The 26537-nt window shown below is 46.9% G+C and overlaps 1 protein-coding gene across 1 annotated transcript; it reads left to right on the top strand.

The window, feature by feature from the left end:
• Positions 1–6252: 6252 nt before the first annotated feature.
• On the top strand, positions 6253–7577 carry LOC135604780 (uncharacterized). The gene is made up of 2 exons (XM_065094430.1): positions 6253–6510; positions 6585–7577. Exons 1-2 carry the CDS (start codon positions 6253–6255, stop codon positions 7575–7577), a joined length of 1251 nt encoding a protein of 416 aa, XP_064950502.1.
• The last annotated feature ends 18960 nt before the right edge of the window (positions 7578–26537 follow it).

Here is a 26537-nt window from a genome sequence, read left to right on the forward strand (position 1 = left end):
AACAAGTGAACCGAAGGGTCTGGCGGTGGCACCGCCCAGCACCCGAGAGCTGGGCGGTGGCATCGCCCAGCACTGTCAATGTTTGACACTGATAGGCGTGGCACCGCCACTGACAGGCGGTGGCACTGCCAGCATCGGGAACCCAACGAGAATTCAAATTTGGAGCCCAAATTTGAATCCTCTTGAGGCCTATAAATACCCCTCAAATCTCAGCTGAGATTACAACTTTTTGAGAAGCAATTGATTGAGAGAAAAGTCTTAGAAGAGTCTTTGCTAGTCTTGTTTTCAATTTGCTAGTGTTCACCTCCTTCTTTCTTGCTGAAAATCTGTAAGAGAGTGAACCGCTTGTAAAAGTTGTAAGAGGGGTATTTACCCTTCCCTTTCAAGAGATTTGCTAGTGGAAGGTAGGAGCCTCATTGAAGAGGGGCCTCGCAAGTGGATGTAGGTCATTTGACCGAACCACTGTAAAATCGGCGTAATCTCTGGTTTGTATTTACTTATTGTCATTTATATTACTACAAACCATTTGCACTTTAATGCTATACTGCTTTGTCTCTGTCTTACTTATCTCTTCAAGTTAAAACGCAATCGAAACGGTTTTAAACGAAAACGTTGCTTTTATCGTACGAAGTTTCCGAAAAGTGTTTAAATCGTGAAAAGTTTATCACACTTCACCGCTGCACTAATTCACCCCCCCCCCCCCTCTTAGTGCCGCTCCGATCCTAACACCCCCCCCCTAGATTCCCTATAATATAAGCTAGACTCCTTTAGCTATCATCTCCTATACTCCTCCCTCCCTCTTCTCCTGAGCCAACAACTTCAGTTTGGGGTGTGTGGACAGCAAAAAGGGGTGGCCCCTTCTTGATCACGTCGTACATATGGAGAGAAAGATCGTGTAGCGATTTGAGGAGCGTCTTCGTCGTATCCGCTATATGGATCACCACTAGAGAGGAGGACATCTGACCTCTTTTATCCTCTCTTACAGATATGCAAGTTTTCAGGGATATACGATCTCCCAAGGTAATACATCTTTTATATACATGTAGTTTTTTTTTTTTTTGCGAGTTCTTACGCACCAATCTTCACATGACGATGAGAACATTTTTCTGTGAGAAATCTAGGATTTTCAATTTTTATTCTTCCACTGCATATATGATGCTGTCCTAGGTTTTCCAATAGATTCTAATAATAAAAGAGAAGAAAGAGATCGAAATCGATAGTATCTTGCAGCATTGAGGTGCTATCCAAAGACAATCTATGCCCTACGTGCCTATTAGTCTCATTACATTCTTTTAATTTCGTTGTTTTAAATCTTGTAATTGGTACTTTTAACTTTATAAATAATAGAGGTTTTTTTTCTATTTTATGCTTAGTCTTTCTATGATAGTTTTCTCCTACATCAAAATTTTTATATGAAAAATAAACCAATACAAGAAATAAATTAAAAAAAGCCATGTAAAGTTGGGTAAATCATAAAAATAAAAAAGCTACTTCTTACGTACGTTAATGAAGAAAACTAAATTCCTTAAGAAAGGACCAATTATAAATAAATTTCTTTTGAATTAAACTAAATCTAGGCCCAACATCGTTTATAAATTCTGTCATATAAATCTTGGTAAATCTGTCTCTCAATTTCTCAAGATATTATAGAGAAAACACTAAAAGCATGCAATATATTTTTTCTCTATATTTCCCTCACCAAATCTCAAAAAAGACAAAATATTTACATAATAAACAAATCTTGCCCCCACAAGGATTTTTTTATTTTGAATTCTAAATATTTAAAGTAATGGGATTCTTCATAAATACTTGTCCATCCTAATAATTATTAACATGAGGTATCTAAAATTTGTTTGGAATTGAAGTTAAAAAAGTTGTAAATAAATAAAATAGGATCAATAAAGAGTAATTTATCTAATAGCACCCCCAATATTTATTTTTTTTATCAAAAAATGCTCCACTATTCATTTTTACTGGATGGATCTCTTTTTTAATAATACTAATTTTATCCTTATTTTTTAAAATTTTGAACTAATTTAATTTTATCCTTAATTTAATAATACCAATAAACTAGTTTTTGTCAACCCTCCTCCCCTTCCTTCCTCCATCTTCGTCTCCTCCCACTCCATATAATCCTCCTCCTCCCTCATTCTTCTCCCCCCCCCTCCTTCTCTCACTCCACCTCTTCCTCGTACTGCACCTCCACTATCTCCTCTTCCCACTTCGTCGCCTCCTCCCCCTCCCCACCGGCTTTCCCCTCTTCTCACTCATTTTCCTCGTTCTCCTCTTCTTTTGTCTTCTGCTTTACCACTCCTTTTCTCCGCTCTTTCTTCCAGATCTCCTTCTCCTTATAGTTTATCTAGAAAAGTCCCGTTATATTCGAGTTACACTTATTTACGATACATATTAAAAATATATTAATTTTTATATAAAATTATCTTAAATTTATCATAAAATAAAAATAGTATAATTTTTGTTAGAATTATATTACAATAGAATTCTCAAAAAGTTTTTATAATAATTTTCTTAAAATTATCTAAAAACTAAAAAATTTAAATTTTAAAATAGATTATATAATCAAGCTTAACTTAGTTCAATTTCAAGTGCAACTAGGTCAACGTAAGAAATAAGAAACATAACTCAAATTTTATGATGGATTTAGAATACTTTAGAACACTTGAATTTATGATAAATTTCAAGTGCATCTAGGTAATCAAGTTTATAATGAATTTAAAATACTTTTGATAAGGATAATAACTGCGATAAGACTTGTGTGACGTCAGTCGTCCCAAATAACGCCTCACAGCACCTGGTCAACGCAGACCGGAATGTCGACTGAGACGCATTAACATCTTGTTCAAGCTAAATCCTTCACGTCAACACCAGCATCAGACGCTACCAGCCTGCCCCCTGCAAGGGGACAGTTTAGAAAGTAGTAAACTTCCCTATAAAAACCCTCTCGCTCATGAGGAAAAAGGGGGAGAGGAGAAAAAGATTCCCTAACGACCATCATCTGACTTAATCGTCGGAGGGGTTGGGCCGAGCATCTTGACTCGACCTTTGTGCAGGTGCGAAGCAGAAGGTCCCCGTCGAACGCGAAGACGAGAAGTTCCTCCCCGAAGGCTACGACGACCCTGTCCCGACCACCGCATCAGATCACCTCGACGGGTTCGAAGGCCGCCCCGGGAAGATCCCCCGTCATCTGGGCCCGAACCGAGCCGCGTCGGCCCTGAGGCCACGGCTCAAAGTTGTTTCCCACAATAGATTAGCGCTAGAAGGAGGGCGGATGTCGAGGGATCCTCAGACTAAAACCAACGAGCCCCAAGCCAAGGGATCGTTCCTAACAGGGGCGCCGGCTGTGCGCCCCTCGCGTGACGGGCCATTGGCAGACGATCTCGTCATGACCTCGGAACGCTACTGGCGTTTGTTCAACGACCCGGGTCTGCTTCCGCCCGAAGGCGCTCCCAGCATCCCTTCACCCGTGTCGACCGAGGCCTTCCAGGACCTTGCCCACCAGGTCCGAACCTTGACGGGAATGGTGCAGACCATCATCCCGATCATTTCCCAATCAATAAACCCGTCGGTAGCCCAGCCTACGCACCGACTGGAACCGTTTGTGCCTACGCACGTAACCACCCCGAAACTCCCTGGCTCACCCCAGACCTAGGTGTTTCCCTCTGGAGTTCAAGCAGTGGGAAACCCTGCCGGTCGACCCTAGCAGGAGACGATATCCTCGGGCTCGACGGACTCCCTCCAGGCCCAACTGCGCCTTCTTGGTCAAAGACTCGATGAAGTACAAAGGGAGGTCCGTACCTCAAAGGGAGAACTAGAGGACGATCCACGTCAGGGGTCGCCATTCGCGACTGAAATACAGGACCAACCAGTGCCCGCAAACTTTCAACTTCCCTCCTTGGACGCTTACGACGGCACCACCGACCCGACGGACCATGTGTCCGCCTTTCGGGCTCAAATGGCACTATACGGAACTTCTGACGCTCTGATGTGCAAGGTGTTTCCTACAACCTTGAGGGGGCCTGCTCGCGAAGAACGGGGGAATCGCCTCCTTCGATCAGCTCGCCAGGGAGTTCGAGCTCAACTTCCTAGCTTTGGCTCGACCGAAGCCATCCGCCGCCCTGCTCCTTGGGTTAAACCAGAAAGAGGACGAACCCCTCTCCCATTATGTAAATTGATTCACCACAGAAATCCGGGGTTTGTCGGATGCTCACCCCTCCCTGTTGATGCAGGTATTCATGGCGGGTCTCCGCCCCTCTAGATTTTTCTGGTCCCTCGTGGAACGGCCCCCCACTGCAGTTTTAGAAATGCTTCAGAGAGCCAACTAGTATGTTGCGGCCGAAGCCTGGATGTCGGGGAGGTGAGAGGAACATAAGAGGCCCCGGACGGAGCAACCACGAGGGCAGCTACCCGGCCCGCCAAGGCGCAGGTTGGACCCGGCCGACCCGCTTATGCCAAGGTCGCCGCTCCCCGCCTTGGGAACATCCCAGACGCAGATATTTCTCCAGATAAAGGAAAAGGGGCTGCTCCGAACCCCCAACCCGATGAGGAACCCACGGGAGCTCGCAGACCAAACGCGGTATTGTTGTTTCCACCGGCAAAACGGGCATGACACAGAGGAGTGCTGCGAGTTGAAGCGACAAATCGAGGAGCTGATTCGAAGAGGGCACCTCGGCCGCTATTTACGATAGGATAAAGAACATTCCCCACGGCCTGAGGGCCCCATCGAAAGGCAGATCGACGTGATCACGGGTGGCCCAGCGTCTGGGGGAAACAGTATGTCTGGGCGGAAAGCATACGCCCGCGCTGCTGCAGCCGAGGACTATGGGAGCAGGCCCGAGGTCACGTTTCCCGCCGAGAGAGCCGAGCATTGGTAGTGACCGCCAAGATCGCCAACGCCCGAGTAAAGAGGATCATGGTCGACACTGGAAGCTCGACCGACATCCTTTATCTGTAAGCTTTCCAAAAGCTCGGGCTCCTCCGCGATACCCTAGAGCCTATGAGCTCAGCGCTCACCGGGTTCACCGGCGAGTCAATTTCACCGTTGGGCGCAATCACCCTGCCCTTAACCCACGGGGAAGTGCCGAGGACAAAGATGGTAATGGCAACCTTCTTGGTAGTCGACCTCCCTGCCGCTTACAATGCGATCCTGGGATGCCCCACCCTCAATAAGTTCAGAGTGGTTATCTCCACCTACCACTGAACCATGAAGTTCCCAACCTATGCGGGGGTCAGGGAAGTTAGCGGGAGCCCCCGCGAATCAAGGCGGTGCTACCTGACTGCGGTCTCTCTACACAAGGGGAGGAGGGATGGACCGCCCCTTGAAGACCCCCGAGAAGCAAAAAGGTCGTCTTAGCACCCCGAGCCAATGGAGCCTACGATGGATGTGCCACTACAAGAGGGACGCCCGGATCGAACGGTCAAGATCGGGTCAGAGCTTCCTGAGCAGGAGCGAGCCAAGCTCATCAGTCTTCTCCAGGAGAATGTTGATGTCTTCGCTTGGTCCCCAGCTGACATGCCAGGCGTCGACCCTGAGGTATCTCAGCACCACCTGTGCGTCTCCCCTGATGTACGACCAATGAAGCAGAAACCGCGATGTCTAGCTCCCGAGCATCAGCTGGCCGTCCGAGGAGAGGTAGAACGACTTCTGGCGGCAGGCTTCATTGAAGAGGTCAAGTACCTGCGCTGGTTATCCAATGTAGTCCTCGTAAGAAAACCCAATGGAAGCTGGAGGATGTGCGTTGACTACACTGATCTTAATCATGCTTGTTCGAAGGATTGCTACCCTCTCCCACAGATCGACCAGCTGGTCGACGCAACGGCTGGTCACGCCCGCCTTTCTTTCATGGATGCCTTCTCCGGCTACAACCAGATCAGGATGGCACCCGAGGATTAGTAGCACACCGCATTCCTCACCGAACAAGGGGTATATTTCTACAAGGTTATGCCATTCGGGCTGAAGAACGCAGGGGCTACGTACCAAAGGACCATGAACAAAATGTTTGCTCACCAGATTAGGAGAAACATGGAAGTCTACGTCGACGATATGATTATGAAAAGTCGCACGACTACGACTCACTTGTCTAACTTAGCTGAGACCTTCGACACACTACGAAGGTACAACATGCGACTCAACCTCGCCAAGTGCGCCTTTGGTGTCAACTCGGGCAGATTCCTCGGGTTTATCATAAATGAAAGGGGAATCGATGTGAACCCCAAAAGGCACTGGCAATCATCGACATGCAGGCCCCTCGGACAATTAAGGAGTTGCAGCGCCTGAACGGAAGGCTCGCCGCCATGTCAAGGTTCATGTCCCGATCGGGCGACCAGTGCTTCCCCTTCTTTCGGGCTCTGAAGGACCCCAAGGACTTCGCGTGGATAGCAGAATGCGAGGAGGCTTTCGCCCACGTGAAGGAGCATTTGGCGTCACTCCCTCGCCTCGCCTCGGTGTCCCCTCGGGAAAAGCTGGTTGTCTACTTGGTCGCCTCTCGACATGCAGTAAGTTCTGTCCTGATTAAGGAGGCTTCTGGAGAGCAGCTACCGGTTTACTACACTAGTCATGTCCTTAACAGACCCGAGGAGCGATACCCTTCGCTCGGAAGCTACACCCCTACTTCCAGGCTCATCTGATCGAGGTAATCACCGACCAACCTCTCCGGCAGGTTTTGTCTAAATTTGACCTTGTAGGTCGCCTCCTCAAGTGGTCAGTAGAGCTCGGTGAGTTCGATATTTGGTACGTCCCGAGGACCGCCATCAAATCACAGGCGGTGGCTGACTTCATCTCCGAACTGACTCAGCTCGAGGCCGAGGAGCCGGAAAGCGTGAAGACGGGGTGGCTCCTCCGCGTGGATGGATCATCCGGCCGAAAAGGCGCGGGGGCCGGGTTGGTGCTAGAAGCCCCCGACGGGCGCTCGTTCGAGCGCTCCCTTCGCTTCGGATTCAAGGCCACCAATAACGAGGCGGAGTATGAAGCGCTGCTGGCGGGGCTTAGGCTAGCCGTCGAAATGCAAGTGGGCGACATACACGTCCTCACCGACTCGCAACTGGTAGCCAAACAGCTCACCGGTGGGTATGAGGCCAGGGACCCAACCATGTCGAAGTATTTGGCGGAGGTAAGAGCTCTCGCCGCCCGCTTTTCTCGCTTCGCATTATCTAGGGTGTCGAGACGCCAGAACGATCGGGCGGACACATTGGCAAAACTGGCCTCTCGATCGGGTCCCGAGGGCGAGCCTGACGTGGAGGAACTCCCCACCCGATCCATCACGGCCGTAGCGGTGGCCACCGCTGGCCCATCAATAACATGGGTGCAGGAGATGTTACAATTCAAATTTCACAGGACGCTTCCTGAGGACGAAGCCGCGGCTCAGCGCTTGCGCCGAACCCAAGCCTGGTACTGTGAAATTTGCAGACGGTTATACAGGAGGTCGTATTCATGCCCCCTCATGCACTGCCTAGAGCCCGAAGAGGCTCAGTCGGTTCTCACCGAAGTCCACGATGGTATTTACGGTGAGCACAAAGGTGGGCGCACCCTGGCATTCAAGGTGCTTCGCCAAGGGTACTACTAGCCCACTATGTGCCGAGACGCGAGATCGTATGTGCAAAAGTGTGATGCATGCCAGAAGCACACACCAATGCCCCGGTAGCCGGCGGTACCGCTGACGCCCATGGACTGCGCATGGCCTTTCGTGCAGTGGGGAATGGACCTTCTCGGCCCTTTCCCCCCAGCTTCGGGGCAGCGCAGATATATTATTGTCCGGATAGACTACTTCACGGAGCGTCAGGTGGAGAGATTCATGTGGAGGAACATTGTTACCCGGTTCGGCCTGCCCAGAGTCATCGTCACCGATAATGGGACGTAGTTCGCCAATACTCGATTCAAAGAGTTCTGTGTGACCTACGGGATACAGTTGAGGTACAGCTTGGTCGCGCACCCCCAAACGAATGGGTTGGTCGAGGTGACCAATTGAGCCATCTTGGCGGACTCAAGAGAAGGACGCTCGCGGCCAGATCCACATGGGTTGACGAGCTCCCAAGCGTCTTATGGTCTTTATGGACCACACCTAAAACCGCAACTGGGGAATCCCCTTACAGCCTAGCGTTCGACGCCGAGGCCGTCCTACCCGTTGAGATGGAGATTACCACCCCACGAACGGAATCTTATAATGAAGGGACATCGGCCGACGGACTCCGAGCCGGACTAGACTTGCTCGAGGAAAGGCAAGCCGACGCACACCTGAAGGCCCTCTCCTACAAAAGAGCCATCGCTAGGATTTACAACAGAAGGGTCCGTCCCCGACCTATCAGGCTGGACAACCTAGTGCTGCGCAGGGCCGAGGTAAGTAACCCGACCCGAGCGCACAGTAAACTCACTCTCAAATGGGAAGGTCCTTATCGGGTCATCGAGATTGTCCGATCGGGCACGTACCGACTCGCGACGATGGCTGGCTGTTCTTTGCCAAGGACATGGAACGTACAAAACCTTAAGAAGTTTTTCGTGTGAGAAAGCAAAAGATTGGCAATATACAAGAGAAGAAAATTTCCTTTCATTTAAGAAAAACTGGGACTATAAGACTTGACCTTGACTTACAGACCGATCGACCCCTTAACTACAAAATTACAGGACACTTTATTCCTCCGGGCCTCCAGGCAATCGTCGAAAGGGACGTCATCGGGCATGTCCACCTCCAGATCTTCGGGATGGGAAGTGAAGGGATCCTCCTCTACCTCGAGGCTGGGGTGGCGACACGGAAGCGGGCCAGAGTGATCCAGTATCCATATTCGAAAGATACCTGCCCCATCCGCGTCAGCCCGAATTTGAACCCCTCGGACTTTTTATATGTCTCGATCAGCTCCTTATCCTTGTCACGTCGGAGGCGAGCCTCCTCGGCAAGCACCTCAGAAGCTGCTCTTGCCTCTACCTTCACCTCCTCCAACTTTTTGCTGAGGGTGCTCACCTCCATCTTTATCAAATGGAGCTCGGTTCGCTATATCCGCAAAGTTTTCTGGAGCTCCTTATTCGAACTTTCGGATGTTTAGAACTCCGATTTGAGGCGAGCCACCTCCGCCTCCAAATCCGCCGCGTGCTTCTCAGCAGCCGCCACGGCTTCCAGGTCCGCCCCGGCTCGGACCTCCTCCACTTGGCGGCGCAGCTCGGCGTTGCGCCCACTGAGGCCCCCGATGATCCGACCAGCGTCACGCACCCGATCCATCAGGGCTGTCGCGTAGTGAAGGCCCTGTAAGAAAGAGGAGAGGTCAGGAGGAACACCGTCGGATGTATAATTAGATATAGTAGGCGCAATACTTACCAATGTCAGGGACTTGGCTAACTTGCCAAGTAGAGCCTCCGAGGGCAAGGTATATATATCCCGAGCCATGTCAGGATGAAGCGCACCCCGGAGGAATCCCCTCGGGCCCACACTCTGTCCCCCTGGGACAGGCCCCCCCAACGGGCGACCAGGGGGTCGCTTGCCTCTCCCGTCGGGATCTCACCCACCACCCATGACAGAAACGGCTCGCCGTCGCCCGTGGGTAGTCAGCACAGGTCATGCACGGAGGGAGGGCGCAGGTCCTTCCCTGTCGCCTCCCGACTTGTCACGGACAAACTTCTAAACAGGATGTTTGATATAATGCTTATGTATGTTCGTGTCTTTTGGTATGTTCATGCCTTGTACAGCATATAGAGGGACGACCGAAGGCTTAAGAGTCCAATTTTAGTTGGGTTGGTGGCCACTTTAGGCTTATAAATAAAGGTTGTGTCATGTGGACACGTGCGAGAGATTTTCGATCTATAATGGACCATTTTACCCTTTATTGTGCTTGTAAAGTTTGTTTGTAATTTGTATTATCTATGAAGTATTTTTCAGAGATGTTTGCTTGTGGATCCTGATTGAGGCATTCTCTATAACCCGTTCTCTCTTTTGTTAGTCCTAAGGGACAATGGGAGGCTTCGGGGAGGCTGACCTTTGCGGACGGACATGCAAGGGTGCCGCACGACTTAGGCAAAACCAGCTAAGTCCGTGACAGATAGTATCTAAGCGGGACAAGCACTCATAGAAACACTTAGCATGCAAATGTGGGGGACCTAGCGGGGCTGCATTGAGGGCAGTCAGCACACGCGCGACCGTTTGGGGGAAAACAGGCATGGAGATGTAGGGAAAAGGAGTCGCTCGGAAGAGCGGGCATCTGACATTGGCATTAAGAGGAATGGCCAACCCTTCGCGCAAGAGGCACCACGAGAACAGGTAAGCTTGGAAGAATGCGGAGCGCACAAAGGTTGGGATGGTTGAGTTTGAGCTATGGCTCAATGTTGACAACCATACTTGATGGTGCTCAAGACAAGCGAGGCGCTTGGTAAAGGATGAGACCATGCAAGGTGGAATGAGTTTCTCAGAGATTGAAAGAGTTGTGCAAAGCTCACAGAGGTGAGGGGAATTGCTAACTCAAAGAATTCGGTACTCATGCATGGGCTTGTATGCGGACGATGGAATGTTCGTGGCTATCCCAAGGCGACCGAAACTCGGTGCCATGGAACATTGAAACTTTCTCTTCGGCATGTGAAGGATACGTCCGTAGGAGGCTGAAGTGTGCAACGAGTTCAGCATGTTGTTAGGCCTTGAGTGGTGCAGCGGGGGCTGTATTGACGTGGAGTCGCAATCTAACAAGTGCGTTTGCAGGAGGCAGAACAATGCACAGTTTGTTTAGCAGATCGGAGTAGTCCAAGGGGATGGTGGTCTCCAAAACGAAGAGAGATGTTGCTCCCATAGGGCAGTTATACAGGAGGGATAGTCCCGGCTCTCCAGAGGGAGAATCATGTGGGATGGACCTCACAAGTTGAGGACGAGTACCTCAACAAATAACAACTCCACGAAGCTCAATGGACTGAGCAAGCGGCGAGGAGTCGCTGCATGATCTCACTCGAGAGAATGCATTGGTGGATGCATTGTGAGATCAAGTGGGGGAGCAACCCAAAGCAACTCAAATGAAGGCATACTTGGAGTCGATATAGAGATCGGACTCAAGGGAGGGCTAACCCGTGGAATGGTGGGCACGAGGGCCACCATCGACTCAATGCAAAAACGAGGAGCGGAGTAACATAGGTGTAACTTAGCGAAGTACCCAAGCCGCATGAAGGGAGCCAGCATAGAAGTTGGAACATTGAGCGGAGGCACAGTGCTTTCCTTAGACAGAGGTCAAGGACATGAACTCTTGCAGAGGCAAGAGTAGGATCATGTTGTTCCATGGGTCCTTCATTCTGACGGAGTGGACTCATCTTGCATAGGGCCGAAGATGAAGGGAGCTTCTGGGCACATGCACCTTATCTCGGAGAAGCATTTGATGGAGGAACTAAGGCGACTCAATTTGCGGAGGCAAAATTGGGTTCAGAAGGCCTTAGCACGGGGCAAGAGGACTCAGAGGTGGGTACTCTTGAAGAATATGCCACAGTGTTGCCATTCAAGTTGTCATGAAGGAAGCGGTGCGCAGCGGAGATTATGCTGGTAGGGGCAGAGACCCAGGACCCAGACAATGGTGCACAAATTACAGTGAAGTCGGTGGACTTCGGGAGCTACTAGGCGACGGACTACCCTAGAGTGGTGTTTCATCTAGGTGTGACCCAAGAGTGGGTGGATGAAGGTCGATTACCAAAGGAGCAAACAAAATCGAAGGTTGAAGAGACCTTACGTTGTATTGGCAGAGGCCACACATGGAGGGTTCACAATTCGAGTATATTCCACAAGGATCAGAATGCAATGGAGATGTCACCAGGAGGTGACATGGTGTAGCGGATCATGGTGGAACAGTTCGTGGCAATGCGATACACACGACATAGTCCCGTGAGGGACTAGATCATATGGAGGTATGATCGGGAGCTACTGGAAGCTCCACTTCGGTGAACAACACGACGGCAAGAAGGGCTATGGATTCAATGAGTGAAGGCCATGGTACCGCAGAGGCAGGTCTTCCGTGCGTGCATCGAATTTTGCATCAGATGAAAACCTTGGTCATCAGCATATGGGGGCTGGGTTCCACCAAGGGAAAAGTTCGAATGCAAGTACCAGTGAGTTCTATGGGAGGGACTTGATCATGCAGAGGTATGATCGAAGCAGCTGGAGAGTTGGACTACTCCATAGCTCATATTCGCTTAAGGGAGACCGACAAGTCAGAGGACAAGGTCGAGTAAGCGAACGTTACTACCAAGGAAGCTAAGGAGAACAGAATCGGTGCAAACCCTATAATACGATGGCAAGAGGCCATGCATGGGAGTTGTAGTCTGTCTTTCCATCGACCAAAGGAGAGTTGCTTGGAGAACACAGAGGTGTTGAAGCAGGGGGTCGAAAGGGGCGAGGAAGCGACAACGAGTCCAGAGGGACTTAGCTACCCAAAATCAAGCATCGGTTAGAATGTAGGTGGACTCAGAGGAGTGCCACGGAGGCATATCTACTGATCGTGAAGAAAAGGGATGCAGATGCGAGGCGACGGATAGTAGGGCCATGGGCATGGCAGCGCCATGGTACCGTAGAGGCGGGACTTCCGTGAAAGTCATTGATCCCTTGCTCTCATGGAGGGAGAGCGCTTGGTCGTGAAAGGGGCCGAGGAGGTGGAGCATGCAGAGGCAATCTCCAGGTACCGAGACAAGGCTGAAGGGCAGAGGCCGAGGAACTTTGTAAGACCAGTGTCAATGAGCTTCTCATCAAGATAGTCGAAAGTGAAGGACTTCGGGTCATGCAAGAGTGCATAACCAAGGAACGAAGCAGGCAGTACGCGGTGTTGTACCTTCGCTACTCAGGGGAGTAGGCAGCAGGGTTGATGGAGAAGACGGTACAATCCCAGAGGTGACCAAACCTATGAGAGAATTACTCCAAGTTGGGGTGAAAACTTCCTGCATTCCAGAAGTTCGATGGCATTGAGAAGGTGAATCATAGTAACTAACTCAACGCAAGGAGTGCAAACATTTCAAGTGCTTTAGAAGTGTGAGCAAAGAGCAGGCGAAGGCTAGTAACCAGCTCGATGCATGAAGTACAACCTCGAGGAGGCGGGCGAAGTCAAGTAACCTTTGCCTTCTCAACTCTTAAGAGAATGGGCAAAACCGAATACCCCAATTCTCTTATCTATCCAGCAGAGGAGCTCTGCATATGTTCAAAGACCATTCGAAGATAATGGAAGACAATAGTTGTCAAATCCTCACCAACGGTGATCAGTGTTACTGAGAGTAGATTGTCTGCTTCATTTCCCAACGAAATTCCAATCGAAAGCAGAAGTGATGCGAACCTACTTGGATATGACAACTAAGTGAAAGAAGAGTTAATGAGCAAATTTGGTGGAGGAAGGACCCAAAACTTCAGAAGTTTATGAGACAATGCTCGTTAAAGCTCCAACAAGCATCCACCCAGTTTAAGCAGCATGAGGCATTTGAGATACTAGCGCTGTAAGGATGGTCTTTTCCTTCATCTGGGGGATCCGCAGGAATCAACAAGGATCAACACAACTCAGCCAACCCCACACCAGAGTCAGAGTCATTGGTGAGTTGAAGCAGCATGGCAGATCAAAAGGTTCGACTACTCAAAAATAATAGCGGGGAGCAGCTGGGAGCCATGAGGCGCATTATAGCTGGAGCAGAAGATTGAAGACTCAGCAAAGGCGAGGAGTTACAGTGTCGACAAAGGCTTCAACGAGGACATCGAAGGATTAAGTGGGGGAGAATGTCACGGACAAACTTCTAAACAGGATGTTTGATGTAATGCTTATGTATGTCCGTGTCTTTTGGTATGTTCATGCCTTGTACAACATATAGAGGGACGGCCGAAGGCTTAATAGTCTCATTTTAGTTGGGTTGGTGGCCTCTTTAAACTTGTAAATAAAGGTTGTGTCATGTGGACACGTGCGAGAGATTTTTGGTCTGTAATGGATCATTTTACCCTTTGTTGTGCAACTGTTCAGAGTTTGTAAAGTCTGTTTGTAATTTGCACTGTCTATGAAGCGTTTTTCAGAGATGTTTGCTTGTGGATCCCGATTGAGGCATTCTCTCTAACTCGTTTTCTCTTTTGTTGGTCCTAAGGGACAATGGGAGGCTTCGGGGAGGCTGACCTTTGCAGACGGACAAGTAAGGGAGCCGCACGACTTAGGAAAAACCAACTAAGTCCGTGAAAGACTAGGTCCCGTCGCGCCTCGAAGAGGTCCCACCTCTGCTTGGTCCACCCGTCCTTGGGCCGCCTTAGCTCCCTTGGAGGCAGTGATCTTTGCCTTCTTCCGAGGATGCCCGGCCTCAATCTCCAACGGGGCATCCTTCAAACCAGGCTTCGGGTCGGCCGATGGGTGCGGAGAAGAAGCCGGCACGCCCGACTGCCTAGAAGGGATCGGAGGTTCACCATTTATGCAAGAAGTCGGGCAAGAGTTAGGACTAAGGGCTAGCCACGGAATACCCGGATCGGGCACTATTAACATACCCCTATTAACATACCCCGAGGCGTCGGACTGAGACCCGCCTCGACCAGCCACCGCTCGGTCATGTTTCGGATGGTCTGGGAGCTGGGGAGAACCTCCCGGAGCCTCCCCAGATCCTGGCGCTCTTCATCGCTCAGGCTCGGGGCGGTGTTATCGATCACTCTCGCAGACCACCAAACCCCAAAACCCCAATCTCTCATACAACTGACGTAAAAAAACCTCCCCTTCCATCCTTTGTTACTAGAAGGGGCGCCCCCGACTCGAAAACCCGCTTGGGATTACAAGAAATAACCCCCCCAACCCCTTGGAAAGACGATAGCAGGAAAGGAAAATGTTGAGGGTGGGGGTAATACTGGCGTAGTGGCATTCCCCCAAGAACGCCACTAGGTAGCGCCAAGAGTTCGACGCCACCTGGGATGGCAAGATTCGCCACAGAGAGATACAAGAGATAATGAGGGGGTGAAGGGGAAGGCGCAATCCCGCCTCCAGGGCATCTAGGGTTAGCGCAAAACCCTTCGGAATCGGGTCGTAGGCCCGTTGCCCCGGTTGGGGGGCGCTAAGGATATAATGCTCCGGGATACTATAGCATTCCCGGAGTCTCCTCAGCGATGACCCGCTCACGGTGGAGTCGAGGTCGTGCGGCCACATTAAGACCTCAAGGGCCCGTGCCGCTTCCCCATCGGAGGACTGGACGGGGGACGACGGAAGGGGTCTCTCCCTAGCTCTATTGGAGGATGAAGAGGAGGAAGAAGAAGAGGAGGTCATCCTTACTGACCTTAACGGGAAACATGAAGGGGCTACTTGGGGAAGGGAGGCGACGTTGGAGGCGAGGAGAATGATTGGAAAGGGGATGGCGAGACCCGAAGAAAAAGACTCAGCAGCGAGAGATGGGAACGAAGTCGGACGCGTCCTATTTACAGGAGAGATCCCGCCGAAACCAGCATCTCTTTGCCTCCCGAAAGTGGGCGACAGCCCACTCACGTATTCTCCTGCCCACCATGTCACGTCAGGGAGGCCAAAGGACATCCCACCATAAATGAAGGCCTAACGCGGCAACTTAGGGGCAAGCCAAGCAAACGGCAGAGCCCTGTGTTGAATCTCGGATTTTGATGATGAAGTCAATTGTCATTTGTTATCTAATCTATATATTGAGATAAGTGTGTAGGATTAACTACGATGAAAATAAGATATGCAATAGGAGTTGCGCCGGAGTCAAGACAATGATCACATTGGGAGTTCGAGAGTTCGACGGAAGTTCGAACAGTCGTCGGAGATTCTACGGGAATAAATCCGAGAAGTCCATGAGCTTGCCAAAAAAGCTCGTTGGAACTCGCCAAGTGGATCGTCGCAAGTCTAGGAGTTTTCCGGAAGTCCGCAGGAGCATCACCGAGGGTTCATCGGATGATCGACGGAAGTTTGCCGGAAGCTCGCCGGAAGAAGCGATTGACGCACCGGAGCAAGTTGCAGTAAATATCTTAGGAAAAATCATAGTTAGCACAATGATTAAGTTGGAAATGGGAGGTGATCCCATTAACTTAATCTTGGGGCAATTGGGCCCCTGAAAAACCCAAATTGGGCCGAATGGATCAACTAATTCGGACCCTGATTTCTGCCAAGCGGTTGAACCGCCCAAGCCAAGAGGTGGCACCGCATGGGCTAAGTCTTCGAGCGAGACTGGGCGGTGCAACCGCCCCAGCCAGGAGGTGGCACCGCTTGGGCTCAGTCTTTGAGCGAGACTGGGCGGTGCAACCTCCCTTGATAGAGGTGGCACCGCCTGGGCTCGGTCTCCGAGCTCTGGCTGAGCGGTGCAACCGCCTCAGTCAGGAGGTGGCACCGCCTAAGCTTGGTCTTCGAGCTCTGGTAGGAGGTGCAACCGCCCCTGACAGGAGGTGGCACCGCCCAGAGGCTCAGTCTTCGAGCTTTGCCAGGTGGTGCAACCGCTCCAGTCAGGAGGTGCAACCGCCAGATCCCGGAATTCCGGGAATTGACAGTTTTGAGCTCCAAATTCAAACTGGGTTGGGGCCTATAAATACCCCACCCATTCAGCACTGAAAGGGCACTGAATATACACTGAAATCCTGGTCTTGTTCTGTGATTTTTAGAGCTCAAAATTGTTGTAAAGGCCAAAAGTTCTTCTCCATCTTTTCTTCCAAGTTCTGAGATTTAAAGAGAGGAGAGAAAATTATGTACGGGTTGTCTCCTAAGCCCGACAAAAGGAGTGAAACTGTAAAAGGGTGGTTGGCCTTCGCCTATTGAAGGAAGGCCTCTAGTTGACGTCGGTGGAGGAAGCCAAAAGTGGAGTAGGTCAAGATTGACCGAACCACTCTAAATCTCGGTTTGCATTTACTTTTAGCATATTATCTTTACTGCAAACCTCCTCTAAAGCTTACTGCTTTCTGCACATATACGATCGGGTTTCAAGCTTTGCACTTTCCGAATCGGCGTTTTAGACGTAAAACAGTTTCATCGTACGATCATCATATTTCTGTTTGCGTTTACGTTTTGATTTCTATCATAACTGCAAACTGCCTTTATATCCTTGCTTAAACTGCATCTCGCTTAATAAGTGATTTACGAATCAGCATTTAGACGTAAATCAGTTTTTTTCCTATGAATATCATATTTCAGTTTGCGCCTACTATCTGATTAGAATCATAACTGCAAACTACATTTAAATCTTTGCTACATCTCGCTTAAACAAAAGTTAAAGTGATTTACGAATCGGTTTCTTACCAAAATCACTTTTAACGAACGAATGTAGTTTTTATTTTTCGTAGAAGGTTTTCCGCTGCACTAATTCAACCCCCCCCCCCCCCCCCCCTCTTAGTGCTCTTGATCCTAACAATTGGTATTAGAGCAGGGTTAACTCTCAAACGGATTAAAACCCAAGAGAGATGGCATACGCCGGAAACCAAGAGGGTCATTCTATTACACGTCCACCCATGTTCAATGGGACAGACTACACCTATTGGAAGACCCGAATGAGGATCTTTCTTATTTCTATGGATTTTGAACTTTGGAATCTTGTCGAAAATGGATTTTTGAAGTCTTCTCTTCCGATGATCGATTGGAATGAATTGGAGAAGAAGGCTTTCGCTCCTAATGCAAAGGCTATGAAGGCCTTATTTTGTGCGCTTGATAAAAACGAGTTCAACCGTGTTTCGGTTTGTGAAACTGCATTTGATATTTGGCACACACTCGAAGTGACTCATGAAGGCACAAGTAGAGTGAAAGAGTCAAAAATCAATCTTTTGTTACATTCTTTCGAACTTTTCCGGATGAAACCGAGTGAGACTATTGGCAACATGTTTACCCGTTTCACGGATGTCGTCAATGGTCTAAAAGGACTCGGAAAAAGTTTTTCGGATTTTGAGCTCGTAAATAAGATTCTAAGATCCCTTCCTAAGAGTTGGGATCCTAAAGTCACTGTTATTCAAGAAGCGAAAGATCTAAATAACTTCTCTCTTGAAGAACTAATTGGGTCATTAATGACCTACAAGATGACTTGCAAAGCTCATGAAGAGCAAGAAGACATCCTTCCAAAGAACAGGAAAGATATGACACTCAGAACTTCAGAAGACCACTTGAGAGAAAACTCAAGTGATGAGGACTGTGACGATGACTTGGCACTTCTAACAAAAAAATTTAAAAAATTCATTAAAAGAAACAAGTTTAAGAATGACACAAAAAATAAACTTGAACCCAAGAAGGACCAAGTTATTTGCTATGAGTGCAAAAAGCCGGGACACTACAAGAGTGATTGTCCCCAAGTCAAAAAGAGAACATCAAAGAAGAAGGCGCTCAAAGCAACATGGGATGGCTCGAGCACGTCCGAAGAAGAGGAGTCCAACACCGAGCAAGTTGCTCATTACGCCTTAATGGCCATTGGAGAGGAGGTAACGAATTTAATAGATACAGATTTATCATTTGATGAATTATTAAATGCCTTCCATAACTTATTTGATGAATGCAAGATTATTAGTAGAAAATACAAATTGCTAAAAAAGGAGCATGATAGTCTTACTTGTAATTTCGATAAGTTAAAAGCTGAACATCATGATAGTTTAGGTTCATGCATAAAATGTCATGATCTAGAAACTCTCCAAAAGGAAAACTTGCTACTTAAGGACACCTTGAAGAAATTTGAGGTTGGTAGCAAGTCCTTGAATATGATCCTTGCGAACAAGGGTCACGTTCCCAAAAGAAGTGGAATCGGATTTGTGAGAAGTCCTCACCAAAATCCAACCATCTTCATAAAAGGCCCCATCTTACATGATCGACACCAAGACAAATGCAACTTTTGTTGCAAACTTGGACACAAAACGTATTATTGTCCATTCAAGAAAATTAGTCCAAACAAATTAATTTGGGTTCCTAAAGGAACCATGATAAATTCTATGCAACATGATAAACAATGTAGATCTATTTTTGAGGCACCCAAAAGCAAATGGGTACCTGAAGATCATCCTTTCTTATAAAGACATAAAACATCTTAAGCTGGGAGCAAGAAATAATATCCTGCTCTTTGGATTCTCGATATTCATGACCCGAGATCCAAAAAGAACTCGCGTTGCTCTCTAGCCTAAATAACATAAGAGGATTAGAAGGTTAAAATTACAAATGTGATATAGATACAATCCTATTTGATCTCTCAGAATTGGAAACCCATGATTCTCACTTCACATATCCTTTAGAGTTTCAAACTCATTGATTTCATCCGTTCGTTACTTTCAAATCCAACTATATCATGAACTTACTAAGTTTGTCATAAACTTGCAAGGCTTACCAACCTGAACAATCTGTCATAAACATGTCCACGACATTTAGAGTATGCACGTCATAAGATCTATCTTGATTATGTAAAATTTCTTATCTTACAATGAAAATTCTTACGTAATTACGTAAGTAAAGTTGATTGCTCTGAATGAAAATTCTTCTCAAGTAAAAAACATTCAAATTAGATCACACTACGGTCAGAACAAGTGCTCACCGCCCCAGCTGGAGGTAGCACCTCCGATTGTCACGTGTTGCAAGCAGTTGCACCGCCCCAGCCAGCGGTGCAACCGCCCGCAATTCTGCCTCTTTTTAACCCTAGCTAGGGCCGACGGTAGAACCGACCCCAACTCACTCCCTTCCCCTCTTTACTCTTCCAAAGCTTCACCACCTCCATTTCACCCCTCATAGCATCCCAAATACTCCTCATTTTGAAGCAAAAGATCAACAATCTCTCCTTCTATTGAAGATCTCACTAAGGTATTCTCTAAGAACCCCTTAAATTATGTTTTTGATTCATTTACTCTTGCTCATTACTATTGTCACGACCCGGGTCTGATGAGCCAACTAGCCGATATCTCCATTTTGGTCCTCAACGGCGGACCAAAATGCTTAAGCGGGAGGTTACGTAGTACACTCATCAGGCCCTTATAAGCTAATCACACACATTCCCCACTTCCGATGTGGGACTAATGGGATATTACACTATCCCCAACTCAATTAGCTTGACGTCCTCGTCAAGGCCCGACATATCCCAGATCGAACCCTAGCATAGTGCATGTGAGGTTTAACTCAGTGGTGGCTCCACGCCATGATGAGTTCTCTGACTCCATCCACGGGTAGCCCTTTCCTACTGCAGCCCTCTCACCCTGCCCTAATGCTAGGTCGGCTCTGATACCAAATGTCACGACCCGGGTCTGATGAGCCAACTAGCCGATATCTCCATTTTGGTCCTCAACGGCGGACCAAAATGCTTAAGCGGGAGGTTACGTAGTACACTCATCAGGCCCTTATAAGCTAATCACACACATTCCCCACTTCCGATGTGGGACTAATGGGATATTACAACTATCCTCTTAAATAGTAGTAGTTATGGGGTCTAGAAGATCCTCAAGGGACAAAGGGAAGAGGAGATTAGTGAAAGATTTTGATCTTACCCTTTTCGATTTAAAATATCATGTTGAAAAGTTTTCCTCTTTCGAACTTAGGAGTGTCAATAAGGGAAAACATGTAGATTTAAATGAACTAAGAGACTTAGAGACAATTCAATGGTTTGCAAACTTAGATCTACTCCCTATTTTACAAATTAGTGAACCCATCTATCCAAGACTTGTTAGATTGTTTTACAACAATATACAAGTAGATGAAGAAGAAAGAATGTCTACCTATCTCCTAGGACAATACATCTCCATTACGGATAAATTCATTTGCAACATGATAGGTATTCCCATAAAAAATAGAGGACTTTACTTTAGAGGATCATGGGATGATGAAACTGTTGGGACAACGTATGTTGAAGCCTTAGGAATAATTTTCGTCAATCCCAACTTGGCATTTGTTCCTAAAAGTTGTGAACATCTATTGCCACTAAACACTAAGGTACTTCATCATATCCTAACTAGCATTATTCTCCCTAAATAATACCATCATGATGAAGTAAGCCAATTAGAATTAGGAACTATGTATTGGATCATGAAAGGACATGACATATGTCTTGGTTATCTTATCCAGCAAAACATGTTAGAACTATCTAAGAAAGACATGATGCTTCCATATGGTAGTATAATCACTAGAATACTGAAAGCCTACGATATTCCAATACCACCGGAAGAAGAAGTAATAAAAGTAGATAGGTTTAGCATAATAAATAAAAATCTACTTCACCAATTAAGATGCGTTTATAGAAACGGTAACTGGGTTAGAATGCCTAAAAGAACCGATCCCCCTCAACCTGAACCAGAACCGGAAACACCAGTCTTTAGGGGTACTCAATCTCCTCCGATCTGTCCCTTTGAGGAAACACATTCATTTGAGCAAGCTACTGCATCATCTGTCGAAGATATTGGGATTCGGATGGACCGATTTGAACAAATACAAGAACGACTTGAACATCGACAAGATCAAATCCTATCTGAGCTGCAGCAAATTCATCGACAATTTGACTCTTTATTTAGGCACTTTAATTTTCCACCCCCTGAATGAGCTTGTATATGAACACAATCACCTATTGTTATTGTAAACTCTTTATGTTACTCATCACAATGCCCTGTGCCTTGATCTTTGATATGGTTACCTGATGTATTTGTTTGTGAGCAGAGTTACGAACATCACTCATTGTTTAATCTTGTTACTCACTGTCGGATTTTACATTGAAATTAAATGTTTTGGTTTCCATGATAAATATGATTTGAGAAAATGATATACCAATGCAGTTGATGCGTCATATTGCCATAATATTAAACATCAACTAGCTGATATTTCTACAAAACCTATAAGTGAAGAACAATTTGATTTCATAAGAAGAGAATTAGGAATGTTGATGTGTCCAAATACATAAACTAGTTAAAATTATCTTTCAAACTTTATTGAATGATCAAATCACTTGATTGCCATTACATGCCTAAATAACATGTTGGAAATTATGTGCATGTTTTGTCTTCATGATTGTATTTGAAAATCAATAGCATAGTCTTGTTTGAATGCATGAAAGTATTAATTTTATTTTCGGATTCGCTTAACAATTAGTATCCTAACAATCGGATTTTCTCATACACTTATGAAAAATATTTTTCTGAAATGGATTTGATGAAATGATTCCTGCTTATAAATTCCATCTTGAAATATGGATGATAGTGTTTTTACTTGCAAAGACTTGTTTCACATACATATCTTGATCCTTGTAAAAATGAAGCATGATTTAATCTCTCATCGATTTTAACTTCACTCAAAGTAAAATCACAAATAGCCTTCCTCCTTCATGCAAAAAGATTATAACAAATAAAAAGAAAGAAGTATTCAAAGCAATCTATGTATCATGCTTTCCTTTATATTCTTGGAAAATAACATGTAAAGGCATGAACAACTATAACACTTATGCTCAAAATTCGCTTATTGTTCTCCTGCTATCACAATTACTATGTTTTTTGTTGATGACAAAGGGGGAGAAATATATGAGTATTAATGCCATGCTTGCATCACCGAGAAATATATGAGTATTAATGTCATGCTTACATCACCAAGAGATATATGAATTGATGCTATGATTGCTATAATTTGCATGATGCCTTGTTTGTATCATGTAATAATATCAAAATCTTACTTCGCAGTTTTACATGTTGATATCTTACAATATGATGAATTGCTACTATTACCATCATTCAAACCTGTTATGTAAAATTTGAAAATGAATGTCAAGCCTTGACATCATCTTCAGAGAGAAACATCATGATGGGAGTATTGATAAGTTTAAATGATTTTAACTTATCAATATGTCTCTTGAATTCAAAGGTTTTGAATTCAAGAATGACTTATCTCAAGTATGGCATATAGACAGGAGGAGTTAAGGTTAACTCCATTATCAATTGATTGTCATCATCAAAAAGGGGGAGATTGTTGAATCTCGGATTTTGATGATGAAATCAATTGTCATTTGTTATATAATCTATATGTTGAGATAAGTGTGCAGGATTAACTACGATGAAAATAAGATATGCAACAGGAGTTGTGCCGGAGTCAAGACAATGATCACGTTGGGAGTTCGAGAGTTCGACGGAAGTTCGGACAGTTGTCGGAGGTTCTGCGGGAACAAATCCGAGAAGTTCATGAGCTTGCCAAAGAAGCTCGTCGGAACTTGCCAAATAGATCGTCGCAAGTCCAGGAGTTTTCTGGAAGTCCGCAGGAGCATCACCGAGGGTTCATCGGATGATCGACGGAAGTTCACCGGAAGCTCGCTGGAAGAAGCGATTGACACACCGGAGCAAGTTACAGTAAATATCTTAGGAAAAATCATAGTTAGCACAATGATTAAGTTGGAAATAGGAGGTGATCTCATTAACTTAATCTTGAGGCAATTGGGCCCTTGAAAAACCCAAATTGGGCCGAATGGATCAACCCATTCGGACCCTGATTTCTGCCAGGCAGTTGAACCACCCAAGCCAGGAGGTGGCACCGCCTGGGCTAAGTCTTTGAGCGAGACTGGGCGGTGCAACCGCCCCAGCCAGGAGGTGGCACCGCCTGGGCTCAGTCTCCGAGCGAGACTAGGCGATGCAACCTCCCCTGACAGAGGTGGCATCGCTTGGGCTTGGTCTCCGAGCTCTGGCTGAGCGGTGCAACCGCCTCAGTCAGGAGGTGGCACCGCCTGAGCTCGGTCTTCGAGCTCTGGCAGGAGGTGCAACCGCCCCTGACAGGAGGTGGCACCGCCCAGAGGCTCAGTCTTCGAGCTCTGCCAGGCGGTGCAACCGCCACAGTCAGGAGGTGCAACCGTCAGATCCCGAAATTCCGGGAATTGACAGTTTTGAGCTCCAAATTCAAACTGGGTTGGGGCCTATAAATACCCCACCCATTCAGCACTGAAAGGGCACTGAATATACACCGAAATCCTGATCTTGTTTTGTGATTTTTAGAGCTCAAAATTGTTGTAAAGGCCAAAATTCTTCTCCCTCTTTTCTTCCAAGTTCTGAGCTTTAAAGAGAGGAGAGAAAATTCTGTAAGGGTTGTCTCCAAAGCCCGACAAAAGGAGTGAAACTGTAAAAGGGTGGTTGGCCTTCGCCTATTGAAGGAAGGCCTCTAGTTGACGTCGGTGGAGGAAGCCAAAAGTGGAGTAGGTCAAGATTGATCGAACCACTCTAAATCTCGGTTTGCATTTACTTTGAGCATATTATCTTTACTGCAAACCTCCTCTAAAGCTTACTGCTTTCTGCACATATACGATCGGGTTTCAAGCTTTGCACTTTCCGAATCGGCGTTTTAGACGTAAAACAGTTTCATCGTACGATCATCATATTTCTGTTTGCGTTTACGTTTTGATTTCTATCATAACTGCAAACTGCCTTTATATCCTTGCTTAAACTGCATCTCGCTTAATCAAGTGATTTACGAATCAGCATTTAGACGTAAATCAGTTTTTTTCGTACGAATATCATATTTCAGTTTGCGCCTACTATTTGATTAGAATCATAACTACAAACTGCATTTAAATCTTTGTTGCATCTCACTTAAACAAAAGTTAAAGTGATTTACGAATCGGCTTTCTTACCAAAATCACTTTTAACGAACGAACGCATTTTTTATTTTTCGTAGAAGGTTTTCCGCTGCACTAATTCACCCCCCCCCCCCCCCCCCCCCTCCCTAGTGCTCTTGATCCTAACACCCTGGCGCCTCGATCTCGATGTCTGAAAGCATGCTGCGACGCGAAGAGCTGGCCCCCAAGAACTCACAAGGAAGGGGGTTCTCAGTACCCCACCACGGGTAAGTTGGTATGAAGGGACAACAACGCAAGTAGCTCCTCAGCTCCGTGCTCTCTTTGACTACACGCCTCCCGAGACCACACCTGCGCGGCCAGTCCGCTTGCGTTGTGCTCCTCGACTTCGTGCTCTCTTCGGCTACACGCCTCCTGAGACCATACCTGCGCGGCCAGCCCGCCTGCGTTGTGCTCCTCGGCTCTGTGCTCTCTTTGGCTACACGCCTCCCGAGACCACACCTGCGCGGCCAGCCTGCCTGTGTCGTGCTCCTCGGCCTCATGCTCTCTTCGGCTACATGCCTCCCGAAACCACACTTGCGTGGCCAGCCCGCCTGCGTCGTGCTCCTCGGTTACGTGTCACTCGGGACCTTAGCCTCTGCCTGTCCTGTTCGACTGAGTTGTGTCCCTCGATCGCACACTACCCGGGGTCACCGTTGCACACGCAACCCCCCTTGACTACGAACATCCACGACTCCCGCACCCTTGGCAACGGACCGCTTAACAACCGACAGGGACAGTTTCTCGAAGCTGAAGCCATGCATCAGACTCCCAATACGACAATCGACGCATAACTTCTTTCCGGGGGGGAATATGATGAGGATAATAACTGCAATAAGACTCGCGTGACATCAGCTGTCCCAAATAACGCCTCACAGCACCTAGTCAACGCAGATTGGAACGTCGATCGAGGCACATTAACACCCTGCTCAAGCTCAATCCTTCATGCCAACACCAGTGTTAGACGCTACAAGCCTGCCCCCTGCAAGGGAGCAGTTCAGGAAGCAGTAAGCTTCCCTATAAAAACCCTCTCGCTCATGAGGAAAAAGGGGGAGAGGAGAAAAAGATTCCCTAACGACCATCATCTGACTTAATCGTCGGAGGGGTCGGGCCGAGCACCCCGACCCGACCTTTGTGCAGATGCGAAGCAGAAGGTCCTCGCTGGACGCGAAGACGAGGAGTTCCTGCCCGAAGGCTACGACGACCCTGTCCTGACCACCACATCAGATCACCTCAACGGGCTCGAAGGCCGCCCCGGGAAGATCCCCCGTCATCTGGGCCCGAACCGAGCCGCGTCGACCCCGAGGCCACGGCTCAAAGTTGTTTCCTACAACAACTTTTATATAAAAATTTATATATTTTTAATATGTTCGAATGAGTATAACTCGAGTGTAACCCAAATATAATTAGAATATTATGAATTTTATAGATAATTTAAAATAATTTTATAAAAAAATTAAAATTTTTAAAGATATTTTTTATTTTTATGATAATTTTATATAAAAGTAATATATTTTTTTAATATATTTTAAATCAGTATAGCTTTGAGTATAATGACTTTTTGGGTAAAGAAATAGAAGTGGAGGGAGGATGAGGAGGTACTTGAGTGAAAAAAATAGATGATGAAGGCAAAAGAGAAGTAGAGGGAGGATGAGGAGGTACTTGAGTGAAAAAAAGAGATGATGGAGGTGGTGGAGAGGAAAAGGAGCATGAGAAGATGAAGGGGGGAGAAAAAAAGGAAGAGAAAGTGAATCAAATCAAATCAAATTAAATCGGATTAATGAAAAAAAAAATCAAATCATGCATGGGTCTCAATGTGATTTAATCCAAATACTTTCATCTAAATTAAAAAAAATTATCTTATGATAAAAATGAATATTGACCATGTCATCCGATAAAAAATGTGTTAGGACCAAAATCGATACTAAAAGGGGGGGAGGGAGGGGGTGAATTAGTGCTTCGAAAAAAAACTCAACGATTCAAAAACTTTCATTCAATAAAAAATCGTGTTGGAAATGTTGAATGTGTGTTTGACTTAAAAATAAGCTCAATAAGCAATTAAAGTAATATTAATGAT

The sequence above is a fragment of the Musa acuminata genome, chromosome BXJ2-2 (assembly GCF_036884655.1).
Source record: "Musa acuminata AAA Group cultivar baxijiao chromosome BXJ2-2, Cavendish_Baxijiao_AAA, whole genome shotgun sequence".
NCBI classification, from domain to species: Eukaryota; Viridiplantae; Streptophyta; class Magnoliopsida; order Zingiberales; family Musaceae; genus Musa; species Musa acuminata.

What these genes read in the sequence shown, in the direction of transcription:
- LOC135604780 (XM_065094430.1), top strand. Translation starts at nt 6,253, where the DNA reads ATGCAGGCCCCTCGGACAATTAAGGAGTTGCAGCGCCTGAACGGAAGG. An exon ending in TGGTCGCCTCTCGACATGCA is followed by an intron (nt 6,511 to 6,584) that starts GTAAGTTCTGTC and finishes TGTCCTTAACAG; the next exon opens with ACCCGAGGAGCGATACCCTT.